This window comes from Crinia signifera, chromosome 19 (genome assembly GCF_055691185.1).
Source record: "Crinia signifera chromosome 19, ASM5569118v1, whole genome shotgun sequence".
NCBI lineage: Eukaryota > Metazoa > Chordata > Amphibia > Anura > Myobatrachidae > Crinia > Crinia signifera.
Window position 1 is genome coordinate 129,675,509 of NC_139226.1, and position 14,457 is coordinate 129,689,965.

The following is a 14,457-nucleotide window of genomic DNA, read 5'->3' on the forward strand; positions in this document are numbered from 1 at the left end:
TAGAGCCCATTGTGTAGTGTGTACGAGGCATCATTAATGCTATTGGCGGTAGAGCTCATGGTGTAGTGTGTACGGGGCATCAATTAATGATATCGGCGGTAGAGCTCATGGTGTAGTGTGTACGGGACATCATTAATGATATCGGCGGTAGAGCTCATGGTGTAGTGTGTATGGGGCATCATTAATGATATCAGCGGTAGAGCTCATGGTGTAGTGTGTATGGGGCATCATTAATGATATCGGCGGTAGAGCTCATGGTGTAGAGTGTATGGGGCATCATTAATGATATCGGCGGTAGAGCTCATGGTGTAGTGTGCACGGGGCATCATTAATGATATTGGCGGTAGAGCTCATGGTGTAGTGTGGATGGGTCATCATTAATGATATTGGCGGTAGAGCTCATGGTGTAGTGTGTACGGGGCATCATTAATGATATCGGCGGTAGAGCTCATGGTGTAGAGTGTATGGGGCATCATTAATGATATCGGCGGTAGAGCTCATGGTGTAGTGTGCACGAGGCATCATTAATGATATTGTCAATATAATTTATTGTATAGTGTGTACGAGGCTTAAAGAAATCTTATTTCTGAGCATACACACCAAATGTTTAATGTTTTTTTCTTTTTAAACAACATCCCCAGAACGGCGCTTCCGAGCAATATCTTTGAAAAAACTTCTAGTGTGTAAGGGGCTTAAAACCCCTCCAGGTGACATAAACACAGTACAGTATGTGCAATATGAAACATCACACACTCTGGAAACACAAGATAAATGGCTAAGAACCATATAGTAATGCCAATTTCAAGTTAAAGAGTAATTACAGTCACAAATCGACATTAATGTGCTGTATTGAACAATATACAATGGACATAGGCACTGTTTTCAGCACGGACAAAGTGAGTGGCGCTGCACAGAACGTGTTACAAGTTTTTTTTTATATTGGGGCATCTTCTTTAGGGCTGTTATGGATGGTAAAAGGCATTACAAATCGAGTTGAGAACTATGAATCACTTTAGTTATTGGCGGGAAATGATCTGATGTCAATGAATTGAAGCTTAGCTAAATATTGTGCCCGCGAATTGAGAGAGGCTGGCATTTTTAGCGGATATTTTGCATATCTCTCAAGGGTTAAGAGGAATCATGGCCCAACACACTTTTGAGAAGGATGAAAGTGGGTTATAAAGGTCTGCCTGTGTTTTAAGCAGTTAAATTAGAGGAGTCCTACGGTGGAGTTGTTTAAAAACCGTAAAAGACAGAACCAGCGTAAATAACAGATAAAAATACCCCACCACTGTCTTCTCCTACAGTGGGGTCACAGGTCAGCGGGGAAGGAGGAAGTGAACGTACACACCTTGGAAAAGGTAGTCTTCCGTGTTCATGTCCGGATTGTCAGTAATGATATCAAAGGGAGATCTTCCAGCCATCATTTCGAACATCAGGACACCGAGCGCCCACCAGTCTACACTGAAACCTGTAATGCAGAGCTCAGCATGATGCGGGCGCTTCGCCGGTAACAGCACCAATTGTGACAGTACAAACACAGCTTTCATTCCTGATAACAACATCTTAGTGGGGGGTTCAAGATGGTCATAAATTGGAAAAATCACAGGTACAAGCAAGGGAAAATGATGTCTACTATCTGAAGCAACGGAGCGGAGATTGTGTGTACATACAACTTATATGCCGATCAGGTACATGAAAGGACAAGACATTAATAAGGAGTACAACGTATAAAGTGTGACAACCATCAATACTGACATAGTCCATAGTGACACAAAGGGGGGTTCCCACATAAAATTAACATTTTATTCTACCCAGCCCTTATACTGGAAATATTAGAGTAGAGTTGAAATATATTAGTTAAGTCAGCCATCTGTTTTTTATTTACCTGAGTCAGCAGTGACCTCTGCAGGTCTGAGCAATCCTGGCTGTAAGCCGCTGTGGAAAATCCACTTCTGGGAGGATGCACACATAAGGCAACCTAAGCGCTTGCCTAGGGCCCAGCAGGTCCCAAGGAGCCCCATTAAAATATCCTAACCGTCCCAAACTTTCCCAGAGGAGCATTGCACAACTACTGGGTGAAGTCATGACATCATATGGACCTGCTCACACTCCCAAAGTCTCTTTGATGTTCTTTAACAGGATAAAAAAATGTTTGGACACACACAATGGTATCACCCACTGTATGGGGGCAGTCAGTTTACTAGTGTTCATTCTAGCACTCGCCATATTTAAAAACCCATGCAGTTCCTCTTTCTTGCCTGGGGTGTCGCTATCTGCTGTAGTGCTTCTAGCAGTGTGGTCTGTATATCAGCACTGATATGCAAACCAGACCTGTGCTAGAAACACCACAGCAGACAGCGACACCCCAGGCAGGGAACAGGAACTGCATAAGTTTTCAGAGATAGCGGGTGCTAGAATGAACACTGGTTTACTTTAAATGTGACTCGGTTAGTAAGTCAACTTCCAAAAGACCTAGAACCCGATTCAGATATGTACGCAGCTGAGCATTTATCTGTATAGTGCTACAGTATGTGTTGTATGAGGGAGGTGGGCCCCAAACCGGTATCTTGCCTAGAGCCCCATGAGATCTAAATCCGCCTCTGCAGCCCCCCCATACTCATAGCACCAAGACCTATATTAATTTTGCAAGACTTCCCTCATGGGGAATTGTGAGCAGCACTTCGACCCTTAGCAACATGACTGAAGTAGGAAAGAGATCATCCCGCTAGTTAAGGTAAACCTGCATTAATAACCACATTAGATAGCACAGTATAACATTACAATTTAACTAAATAAAACAATGAACATATAGGCTGGTCCTTCACATCCCTTGTGAATAATCAGATCCGTAATACCTTCATACAATTAATTTATACAGTTCTGCGTAATAGGTTATATATCCTGGAGGTGTATGGCTATTACACACACTTCTATGTGTCCCTGGGTGTAATAATCTTAGAGTTACAAGGCCATTTATTGGGTCACGCAAAGTAAGGAATTCAATAATATTTGCAGTAAGGAGAGAGGATCTGAAGACAACGCTGTAATCAATAGTAGATTTACCTCTAGGGGTCTTAATTATGGAGCCAGGGGGGCATTTCTGATTTCCGGTGGAAAATGTCAGACTGCTTTGCTGGCTGAATACTCCCAGAAGGCTGAGAGTGATTTAGGCATCTGCCAGGTACAAGCTTCAGCACTCGCCTGTGTCCTATTCCGGGCGTTCTGTGAGTGATATCGTCATGTACGTGCATATTATGTTACAGGGAGTGCGGTGCCGGCTTTGGCCATGCACAGAGAAGACTGAAGACTGAAGGGGGTGAGCTACATGTTCTGCACCCGCAGTATGATGTGTAAGTGTAATAATCCCACAGCCATCTGCCTGTTGTAATTGGTAGGCTGGGCAGTAGCTAGTCTGCCATAATCGGGGGAGGGCGCACACTGAGGATTGTTCGAGGAAAGGGGGCCACAAGTGTCTTGCATAGGGCCCCGTGAGGTCCTAGATCTGCCCCTGTCTGTAGCCACTAGTAGTTTATGTTACAATGTATCATTGTTATGACATTGTTCCTAAAGTCCCATAAACAGTAGATGAAAAAGTAAAGGATATTGCTCAGAAGGGCCCATCTTAGCGATGTATTTTACTTTTTCATCTACACTCAACGTCGTTAACGATGCATGCTCCCCTGCATCGTTAATGACCACCTCCCTCTTCTGTTCTCGCTAATGCCCCACCATCGTCGCTCCCCCCCAACGGACTGGCATAGGCAAGTGTGTATGCTGTATTGCTGGTGCTGTGCCGGGTCCCACTGCCGATATCGGCTATTGTGAACCCGGCTTTAGAAACTTTTGTAAGTTATTGTAATAAAATGCCACATAATGCAGTGTCTCACATTTGGGTACTTGTGTACAATCACGGCTCCCATTGTATGCCATCGCATGCCATATGTAGTGGCATGCGATGCGATTTTACCGTGTTTTTATTTATTATTTATTTATTTATTAACAGTTTCTTATATAGCGCATACATATTCCGCAGCGCTTTACAGAGTATAGTTATTAGCAAAAACACATAACAAATTACAGTACAAGACAGTTTAGGACAAGTACATGGTTAATATGGATAGTTGCATCAGGGGACAGGAGACTGAAGCAATCATCAGGGTGGCAGAGGTTTATATATTCTAAGAAAGGCACATGAGGAGAGAGGGCCCTGCTCGTGAGAGCTTACATTCTAACATTTTTGTTATGCAATGTCATTTTTCACTGAAATTATGGACATGAGTTGAAATCATGTAAAATGCACCCCAAATGTCATTTTTCACACTGTACCACCCCCACTATCAACGCCAACCCGAAGCGTGGCGAGCGCAGCAAGCACGCGAGGGGCGGCGGGACGCGTCCTACGACCTTTTCATACCCCCACTATCCACGTCGGCGTGGAGTTGAGAATAGAAAGTGTGGCAAGCGCAGCGAGCCACTGAGCCTGAAGCGTGGTGGCCCCTCAGGTATTCGTGTCCCCTCGCGGGCTTCACAGGTATCCGCGTGCGCTCGCCACGCTTCGGGTTTGCGTTGATAGTGGGGGTGGTACAGTGTGAAAAATGACATTTGGGGTGCATTTTTACATGATTTCAACTCATGTCCATAATTTCAGTGAAAAATGCGATGCGATTTTTCCATATACGATGCCCATCGTGGAAGCCGTGATTGTACACAAGTACCCACATTTGTATTGGAGTGTTACTGGTCAGTGTACAGCTGTACGGTTTATGGCAGAACACTGGTACTATCCCGGCTGTAAGCAGTAAGAGTTACAGGTTCTGAAAGAATTCTTAGCTTGCAGCTTCCCCCATGCTCACCTGAAAGTTACATCTCATTTATCATGTACTGTATTATGATAGCACATTAAGGGTGAGTTATTCTATAATGTAGTTTTCCAGTACATTATAATGAGCTATAGATACCCGGGGAGCTCAGAGTAACCAAGACCTGGGAAATAGGAGGCTGTAAATATTACTTTATGGGCAGGATTTAAAGCACTGTAGGGTGGCGGAGGTTGTTATCATTGCTGGAATCTGGTTATAAGACAAGTGTGGTTAGTATTGGCTATAAGCGAGACCGGCGGTGGCAAAGGAATAACACAACAAAGTCTACAGACCACCAGCTCCGATAACTATTTTACAAAAATGAAGATATTTTCAAAACTGCCAGTGTGCAACCTCTTAAGCGGTGGTGACACTGAATCAGGCCTTTAGTCACTTGTGCCTTCTCCCCACCGTACCAAGATAAGTGCTAAAGGGTTAGTGCAGGGATGGGGAACCTCCGGCCCTCCAGCTGTTGTTGAACTACACATCCCAGAACACTTTGCTACAGTTTTAGCATGGCCAAATAGTAAAACTGGAGCAGTGCCTGCTGGGATGTAAAGTTCAGCAACAGCCGGAGGGCCCAAGGTTCCCCATCCCTGGGTTAGTGCCATGATAATCATAGTACAATATAAAACCAGTTCCACTGCTCCCACAAAACCAGCACTGGGGTATTTATCTAATTCTATAACCTCACACTGGACCAGGCTTGCCTACCCTCCCGGAATTGCCGGGAGGCTCCCGAAGATCGGGTCTCTCTCCCCCGAGAAGGTCGGCAATCCTCCCGCTTTTGCCTGGCAGCCCCCCACACCCACCTTTCTTACCGCACTAATTACCGTGTTTTTTCACGGGTCCGCGGTAAGGGACGGGACTAAAATGACGCAAAATGCGTCATTTTAGCCCCTACCCGCGGACCCGTGAATCGCGGCATTTGCCTGGATTGGGGGCGGGGCTTTCAGTCATCATCCCCGTCCCCGCCCCCTGACCTGAAGATCCGGCTGTCCTCTCCGGGCTTCTCCCGTAGAGGCTTCTCGAAAAGTCGGCAAGTATGCACTGGACCCACTGCAATAGTCCCAGCTTTAGGGGATTTTATTTTATACAGGAGCACAGGAAACCCCACGGCACAAAGACACTGGTTGCTACTGACAATCGTTACAGCGTACTAAGCTAACGAGTGGATTAGTACAGATGTCTGAAGCAAAGGACAATGTACCATTTAAGAATAATCAGATGATCAATGTCTCCAGAAAGGAATTACTATTGGCTGTACTCATTGGTGTAGCAGGGAGGCAAAGGTCAGGTGGATAGCGGAAGGTTACTTGTGGCGAGCACTCACCATACTCTTCTCCTCTGAGGATTTCAGGTGCAATGTAATTTGGTGTTCCACAGAAAGTGCTAGTTGTGTCTCCTGGCCCTAGGCCCTCCTGTAACAGATGGATCATTTTATTTATGCACAACCAGCACAGGTCACAGCTCTGCGAAAAGCATGGAATATACATAGAGGGATTGGGAACATTACGAATGACACGGTGGGAGATCTGCACCCCCTGACAAATCACCTAAATGATGGGAGGATGGAGACTCAAAGTCACACTTCATTTAACCTTCATTTCTACGCAATGCAGTAAAATAAAGAACGTATTCGCTTTGTTATCTCATCAGTTAAATGACCAGCTAAATGATCAGGACATTAGAAGCGCTTCATCTAGGGTCCTGCTCCCGCCACCGGAAAATCAGGTCACCAGCATTATGGTGGGAACTAGAGCGACTGATAGGGAGATGGCTGGTTAAAAACCTCTAATTTTCCTTTAAATTGAGAAATTCTGAATATAACAGTTGCTTTGATAGTTGCATACACTACAGAGCACTGACAAAACCACTATGTAGTATGGGAGAGCCTTTCAGTAATGCCGGGCACACATTATACCAGCAGTTCTCAAACTGTGGCTCCTGACTCCATGTTGCTGACTATCAGGCTGATGACTTCTCTAATCAGAGTCAGTGATTCAAGGAGTCTGAAAAATCAGTTGAATTGTCTGTTTTCTGGAACTGAACCTTAGGAATATTAAGGACCCACCTGATGGGTTCGGCTGGTCGTGGTAGGTGGGAACATTATTTTTGGTAAAAAATGTATGCTAAAAATCCCAAATGTTTTTATCTTAATTGTTATTTTTGCATAGAGTGTGTATGTTCCATTTTTTTCTTTGTGGCCCTCAGCATGGGAGTATCTCTTATTATGTTTAGAATTGAGATGTACAGTCCAGCCCCATGTACAGCCCTGCAGTGTGCAACCAACATTTACCATGTTCCTTCACAGGGGAGGAACACAGATACGGCTACAATATATGCTGGGTGTCACATATGTCTGAAACTCATTAACATACCTCCCGACTTCCGAGTGAGGTGAGGGACAGAGCGCACGGCAAAATTTGGGGGCATGGCCTAGTGGGAAGGGGGTGTGGCCTATACTCGCTATGCCACTGTCTACACTGCTCCGTAAGCTGATGGCTATTCCCCCAGCCCCTCTGGCCGCCGGAATAGATGCAGCGTCTATACACGGGTGATACGGAGGGGACTCCCAACTGCCAGCCTTCAGCGGGACGTGGGAACGTCCCAAAAAAAATCACGTTCCTGCAAAAAGCATGACAGTTGGGTGTCATTAATATGGCAAGGACAGGAGAGAAGAGTTAATACAATATACTTTGTAATATACACGGAAGTCCAGATAAAACCAGTAACAAATAATTTTGAACAAAAATGTACTGCATTCACATTGCATTACCACTTATACAACACAGCATGTAACGCTGAGTACACACTACTAGATGATGTGTACCAGCCAATCCAACAGGCGATAGAACTCCGTATCGGCAACTGCATACACACTTGCCGATACAGGGACCGATGGAGCACCATAGCATCAGATGTCTACCGTCAGCCCTGCAGCAGGCCAGAAAATATTGGCAACAACTGCGGGGCACGCATATTGGCCATACGCACTGCTCAATATGAACGCTATGTTGGTCCGTTTCGACAGAACAGACGACATATCGCCTAGTGCAGGCATGTCCAAAGTATGGCCCTCCAGCTGTTGTGAAACTATAAGTCCCATCATGCTTTGCCAGTTTTGCCGTTAGGGAATGCTAAAACTATGGCAAGGCATGCTGGGATGTGTAGTTTCACAAAAGCAAGAGGGCCACAGATCTGACATGCCTTTCTTAGTGTATACACAGCCAGTATGCAAATTTTCAATAGTCAAATAGGATGTGTGCTAGGAGCGCAGTCTGTGACTTCTGATTGGTCTTCCCGCTCAAACCAACCTCCCCCTCCCCCCCCAGACCAAACACAACACCCTCCCTAGTTTTCATTCATGTATACAAACCCCCAGGAAAAAACAGCTGAGCGGATTGGTTTCGGGATATGGGGGAAGGATACATTTAATTAAAATGTACCAAAATATGGTAAGCTGGTTTTAAGCCTTTGAGTGCCAAGAAATATCTGCTAAAAATTCCAACAGCTCTGTGAGAGATGGGCAAAATGTTGGCTAAAAAGTCCAGATTCACTCACATTTGTTATATGAATTCAAATAAAAAACATATTGTAAAAAAACATTATAATCCCTACATAAAAGGCAAACATTACAGGTCATTATGATGAATAAAAAGGTTTGCATGACAATTTTCACACCAATTTTGACAAATTCACTTGGCAGTCAAAGGGTTAAGGAACAAAAAATGACCTTCGTTTGAAGTAACTGTTGATAAATTAGTGTCTACAGGAACTTGGCTTATCATTTATCACAGTTTAGGAACAAAACGGTTATTTGAATAGTCAGGGGCTTTGGTTAAGTGTAAGACTGAACCTTTATTCTGCAACAGGACAGCGCACTGACGGCCATATTCCCCTTACCTTACACATGCCGTAATCGGTGAGCTTGATGTGGCCATCTGCATCCAGAAGGACATTGTCCAGCTTCAGGTCTCTGTAGATGATGCCGCGTTCATGCAGAAAATTCAGAGCAAAACAGATTTCAGCAGCATAAAACCTTGGAGAAAATAAAATACAAAATGAATCAGCTGATGAGCGGAACAGAAGGGAAGTAACAGTACAGGGCCACAGGGTGAGCAGGACAGGAGGGTAGTAACAGTACAGGGACACAGGGTGAGCAGGACAGGAGGGAAGTAGCAGAGTACAGGGCCACAGGGTGAGCGGGACAGGAGGGAAGTAACAGTACAGGGCCACAGGGTGAGCGGGACAGGAGGGAAGTAACAGTACAGGGCCACAGGGTGAGCGGGACAGGAGGGAAGTAACAGTACAGGGCCACAGGGTGAGCAGGACAGGAGGGAAGTAACAGTACAGGGCCACAGGGTGAGCGGGACAGGAGGGAAGTAACAGTACAGGGCCACAGGGTGAGCGGGACAGGAGGGAAGTAACAGTACAGGGACACAGGGTGAGCGGGACAGGAGGGAAGTAACAGTACAGGGCCACAGGGTGAGCGGGACAGGGGAGAAGTAACAGAGTACAGGGACACAGGGTGAGCAGGACAGGAGGGAAGTAACAGTACAGGGCCACAGGGTGAGCGGGACAGGAGGGAAGTAACAGAGTACAGGGACACAGGGTGAGCGGGACAGGAGGGAAGTAACAGTACAGGGCCACAGGGTGAGCAGGACAGGAGGGAAGTAACAGTACAGGGCCACAGGGTGAGCGGGACAGGAGGGAAGTAGCAGAGTACAGGGCCACAGGGTGAGCGGGACAGGAGGGAAGTAACAGTACAGGGACACAGGGTGAGCGGGACAGGAGGGAAGTAACAGTACAGGGCCACAGGGTGAGCGGGACAGGAGGGAAGTAACAGTACAGGGCCACAGGGTGAGCAGGACAGGAGGAAGTAACAGAGTACAGGGCCACAGGGTGAGCGGGACAGGAGGGAAGTAACAGTACAGGGCCACAGGGTGGACAGGATGGAAGTATCAGAGTACAGGGCCACAGGGTGAGCAGCACAGGAGGGAAGTAGCAGAGTACAGGGACACAGGATGAGCAGGACAGGAGGGAAGTAACAGTACAGGGCCACAGGGTGAGCAGGACAGGAGGGAGGTAACAGTACAGGGCCACAGGGTGAGCAGGACAGGAGGGAAGTAGCAGAGTACAGGGACACAAGGTGAGCAGCACAGGAGGGAAGTAACAGAGTACAGGGCCACAGGGTGAGCAGGACAGGAGGGAAGTAACAGTACAGGGCCACAGGGTGAGCAGGACAGGAGGGAAGTAACAGAGTACAGGGACACAGGGTGAGCAGGACAGGAGGGAAGTAACAGTACAGGGCCACAGGGTGAGCAGGACAGGAGGGAAGTAACAGTACAGGGACACAGGGTGAGTAGGACAGGAGGGAAGTATCAGAGTACAGGGACACAGGGTGAGCAGGACAGGAGGGAAGTATCAGAGTACAGGGACGCAGGGTGAGCAGGACAGGAGGGAAGTAGCAGAGTACAGGGCCACAGTGTGAGCAGGACAGGAGGGAAGTAACAGTACAGGGACACAGGGTGAGCGGGACAGGAGAGAAGTAGCAGAGTACAGGGCCACAGGATGAGCAGGACAGGAGGGAAGTATCAGAGTACAGGGCCACAGGGTGAGCGGGACAGGAGAGAAGTAGCAGAGTACAGGGCCACAGGGTGAGCAGGACAGGAGGAAAGTAACAGAGTACAGGGACACAGGGTGAGCAGCACAGGAGGGAAGTAACAGAGTACAGGGCCACAGGGTGAGCAGGACAGGAGGAAAGTAACAGAGTAGAGGGCCACAGGGCGAGCAGGACAGGAGGGAAGTAACAGAGTACAGGGCCACAGGGTGAGCAGGACAGGAGGGTAGTAACAGAGTACAGGGCCACAGGGTGAGCAGGACAGGAGGGAAGTAGCAGAGTACAGGGCCACAGGGTGAGCAGGACAGGAGGGAAGTAGCAGAGTACAGGGCCACAGGGTGAGAAGGACAGGAGGGAAGTAGCAGAGTACAGGGCCACAGGGTGAGAAGGACAGGAGGGAAGTAGCAGAGTACAGGGCCACAGGGTGAATAGGACAGGATGGAAGTAGCAGAGTACAGGGCCACAGGGTGAGAAGGACAGGAGGGAAGTAGCAGAGTACAGGGACACAGGGTGAGAAGGACAGGAGGGAAGTATCAGAGTACAGGGCCACAGGGTGAATAGGACAGGATGGAAGTAGAGTACAGGGCCACAGGGTGAATAGGACAGGATGGAAGTAGCAGAGTACAGGGCCTAGGGTGAGCAGGACAGGAGGGAAGTAGCAGAGTACAGGGACACAGGGTGAGCAGGACAGGAGGGAAGTAACAGTACAGGGCCACAGGGTGAGCAGGACAGGAGGGAAGTAGCAGAGTACAGGGACACAGGGTGAGCAGGACAGGAGGGAAGTAGCAGAGTACAGGGCCACAGGGTGAGCAGGACAGGAGGGGAGTAACAGTACAGGGACACAGGGTGAGCAGGACAGGAGGGAAGTAACAGAGTACAGGGCCACAGGGTGAGAAGGACAGGAGGGAAGTAGCACAGTACAGGGCCACAGGGTGAATAGGACAGGATGGAAGTAGCAGAGTACAGGGCCACAGGGTGAGAAGGACAGGAGGGAAGTAGCAGAGTACAGGGCCACAGTGCGAGAAGGACAGGAGGGAAGTAGCAGAGTACAGGGCCACAGGGTGAGCAGGACAGGAGGAAAGTAGCAGAGTACAGGGCCACAGGGTGAATAGGACAGGATGGAAGTAGCAGAGTACAGGGCCACAGGGTGAGAAGGACAGGAGGGAAGTAGCAGAGTACAGGGACACAGGGTGAGAAGGACAGGAGGGAAGTATCAGAGTACAGGGCCACAGGGTGAATAGGACAGGATGGAAGTAGCAGAGTACAGGGCCACAGGGTGAATAGGACAGGATGGAAGTAGCAGAGTACAGGGCCACAGGGTGAGCAGGACAGGAGGGAAGTAGCAGAGTACAGGGACACAGGGTGAGCAGGACAGGAGGGAAGTAACAGTACAGGGCCACAGGGTGAGCAGGACAGGAGGGAAGTAGCAGAGTACAGGGACACAGGGTGAGCAGGACAGGAGGGAAGTAGCAGAGTACAGGGCCACAGGGTGAGCAGGACAGGAGGGGAGTAACAGTACAGGGACACAGGGTGAGCAGGACAGGAGGGAAGTAACAGAGTACAGGGCCACAGGGTGAGAAGGACAGGAGGGAAGTAGCACAGTACAGGGCCACAGGGTGAATAGGACAGGATGGAAGTAGCAGAGTACAGGGCCACAGGGTGAGAAGGACAGGAGGGAAGTAGCAGAGTACAGGGCCACAGTGCGAGAAGGACAGGAGGGAAGTAGCAGAGTACAGGGCCACAGGGTGAGCAGGACAGGAGGAAAGTAGCAGAGTACAGGGCCACAGGGTGAGCAGGACAGGAGGGAAGTAGCCGAGTACAGGGACACAGGGTGAGTAGGACAGGAGGGAAGTAACAGAGTACAGGGCCACAGGGTGAGCAGGACAGGAGGGTAGTAACAGAGTACAGGGCCACAGGGTGAGCAGGACAGGAGGGAAGTAACAGAGTACAGGGACACAGGGTGAGCAGGACAGGAGGGAAGTAACAGAGTACAGGGCCACAGGGTGAGCGGGATAGTAGGGGAAGTAGCAGAGTACAGGGCCACAGGGTGAGCAGGACAGGAGGGAAGTAACAGAGTACAGGGACACAGGGTGAGAAGGACTGGAGGGAAGTAACAGAGTACAGGGCCACAGGGTGAGCAGGACAGGAGGAAAGTAACAGAGTACAGGGCCACAGGGTGAGCAGGACAGGAGGGAAGTAGCAGAGTACAGGGCCACAGGGTGAGCAGGACAGGAGAAAAGTAGCAGAGTACAGGGCCACAGGGTGAGCAGCACAGGAGGGAAGGAACAGAGTACAGGGCCACAGGGTGAGCAGGACAGGAGGAAGTAACAGAGTACAGGGCCACAGAGTGAGCAGGACAGGAGGAAGTAACAGACTACAGGGACACAGGGTGAGCAGGACAGGAGGAAGTAACAGAGTACAGGGACACAGGGTGAGAAGGACTGGAGGGAAGTAACAGAGTACAGGGCCACAGGGTGAGCAGGACAGGAGGGAAGTAACAGAGTACAGGGCCACAGGGTGAGCAGGACAGGAGGGAAGTAGCAGAGTACAGGGACACAGGGTGAGCAGGACAGTAGGGAAGTAACAGAGTACAGGGACACAGGGTGAGCAGGACAGGAGGGAAGTAACAGAGTACAGGGCCACAGGGTGAGCAGGACAGGAGGGAAGTAACAGAGTACAGGGCCACAGGGTGAGCAGGACAGGAGGGAAGTAACAGAGTACAGGGACACAGGGTGAGCAGGACAGGAGGGAAGTATCAGAGTACAGGGACACAGGGTGAGAAGGACAGGAGGGAAGTAACAGAGTACAGGGACACAGGGTGAGTAGGACAGGAGGGAAGTAACAGAGTACAGGGACACAGGGTGAGTAGGACTGGAGGGAAGTAGCAGAGTACAGGGCCACAGGGTGAGCAGGACAGGAGGGAAGTAACAGAGTACAGGGTCACAGGGTGAGCAGGACAGGAGGGAAGTATCAGAGTACAGGGACACAGGGTGAGCAGGACAGTAGGGAAGTAACAGAGTACAGGGACACAGGGTGAGCAGGACAGGAGGGAAGTAGCAGAGTACAGGGACACAGGGTGAGCGGGACAGGAGGGAAGTAGCAGAGTACAGGGCCACAGGGTGAGCAGGACAGGAGGGTAGTAACAGAGTACAGGGACACAGGGTGAGCAGGACAGGAGGGTAGTAACAGAGTACAGGGACACAGGTTGAGTAGGACAGGAGAAAAGTAGCAGAGTACAGGGCCACAGGGTGAGCAGGACAGGAGGGAAGTAGCAGAGTACAGGGCCACAGGGTGAGCAGGACAGGAGGGAAGTAACAGAGTACAGGGACACAGGGTGAGCAGGACAGGAGGGAAGTAGCAGAGTACAGGGACACAGGGTGAGTAGGACAGGAGGGAAGTAACAGAGTACAGGGCCACAGGGTGAGCAGGACAGGAGGGTAGTAACAGAGTACAGGGCCACAGGGTGAGCAGGATAGGAGGGAAGTAACAGGGCCACAGGGTGAGCAGGACAGGAGGGAAGTAACAGAGTACAGGGACACAGGGTGAGCAGGACAGGAGGGAAGTAACAGAGTACAGGGACACAGGGTGAGTAGGACAGGAGGGAAGTAACAGAGTACAGGGCCACAGGGTGAGCGGGACAGGAGGGAAGTAACAGAGTACAGGGCCACAGGGTGAGCAGGACAGGAGGGAGGTAACAGTACAGGGCCACAGGGTGAGCAGGACAGGAGGGAAGTAACAGTACAGGGCCACAGGGTGAGCAGGACAGGAGGAAAGTAACAGAGTACAGGGCCACAGGGTGAGCGGGACAGGAGGGAAGTAACAGGGTACAGGGCCACAGGGTGAGCGAGACAGGAGGGAAGTAACAGGGTACAGGGCCACAGGGTGAGCGAGACAGGAGGGAAGTAGCAGGGTACAGGGCCACAGGGTGAGCAGGACAGGAGGGAAGTAACAGAGTACAGGGACAAAGGGTGA

The 14,457-nt window shown here is 49.6% G+C and overlaps 1 protein-coding gene across 7 annotated transcripts in view; it reads right to left on the minus strand.

The window, feature by feature from the left end:
• The window catches only part of PRKCZ (protein kinase C zeta), a 221,098-nt gene that overhangs the window by 22,419 nt on the left and 184,222 nt on the right, over window positions 1–14,457 (minus strand). For all 7 annotated transcript variants that reach the window (XM_083163334.1, XM_083163333.1, XM_083163338.1 and 4 more), the window contains 3 exons: window positions 8,769–8,904; window positions 6,196–6,283; window positions 1,352–1,471 (listed from right to left, as the gene is read on the minus strand). In XM_083163334.1, the coding sequence (XP_083019460.1) occupies window positions 1,352–1,471; window positions 6,196–6,283; window positions 8,769–8,904 (344 nt within the window). The remainder of the gene's footprint in view (window positions 1–1,351; window positions 1,472–6,195; window positions 6,284–8,768; window positions 8,905–14,457) is intronic.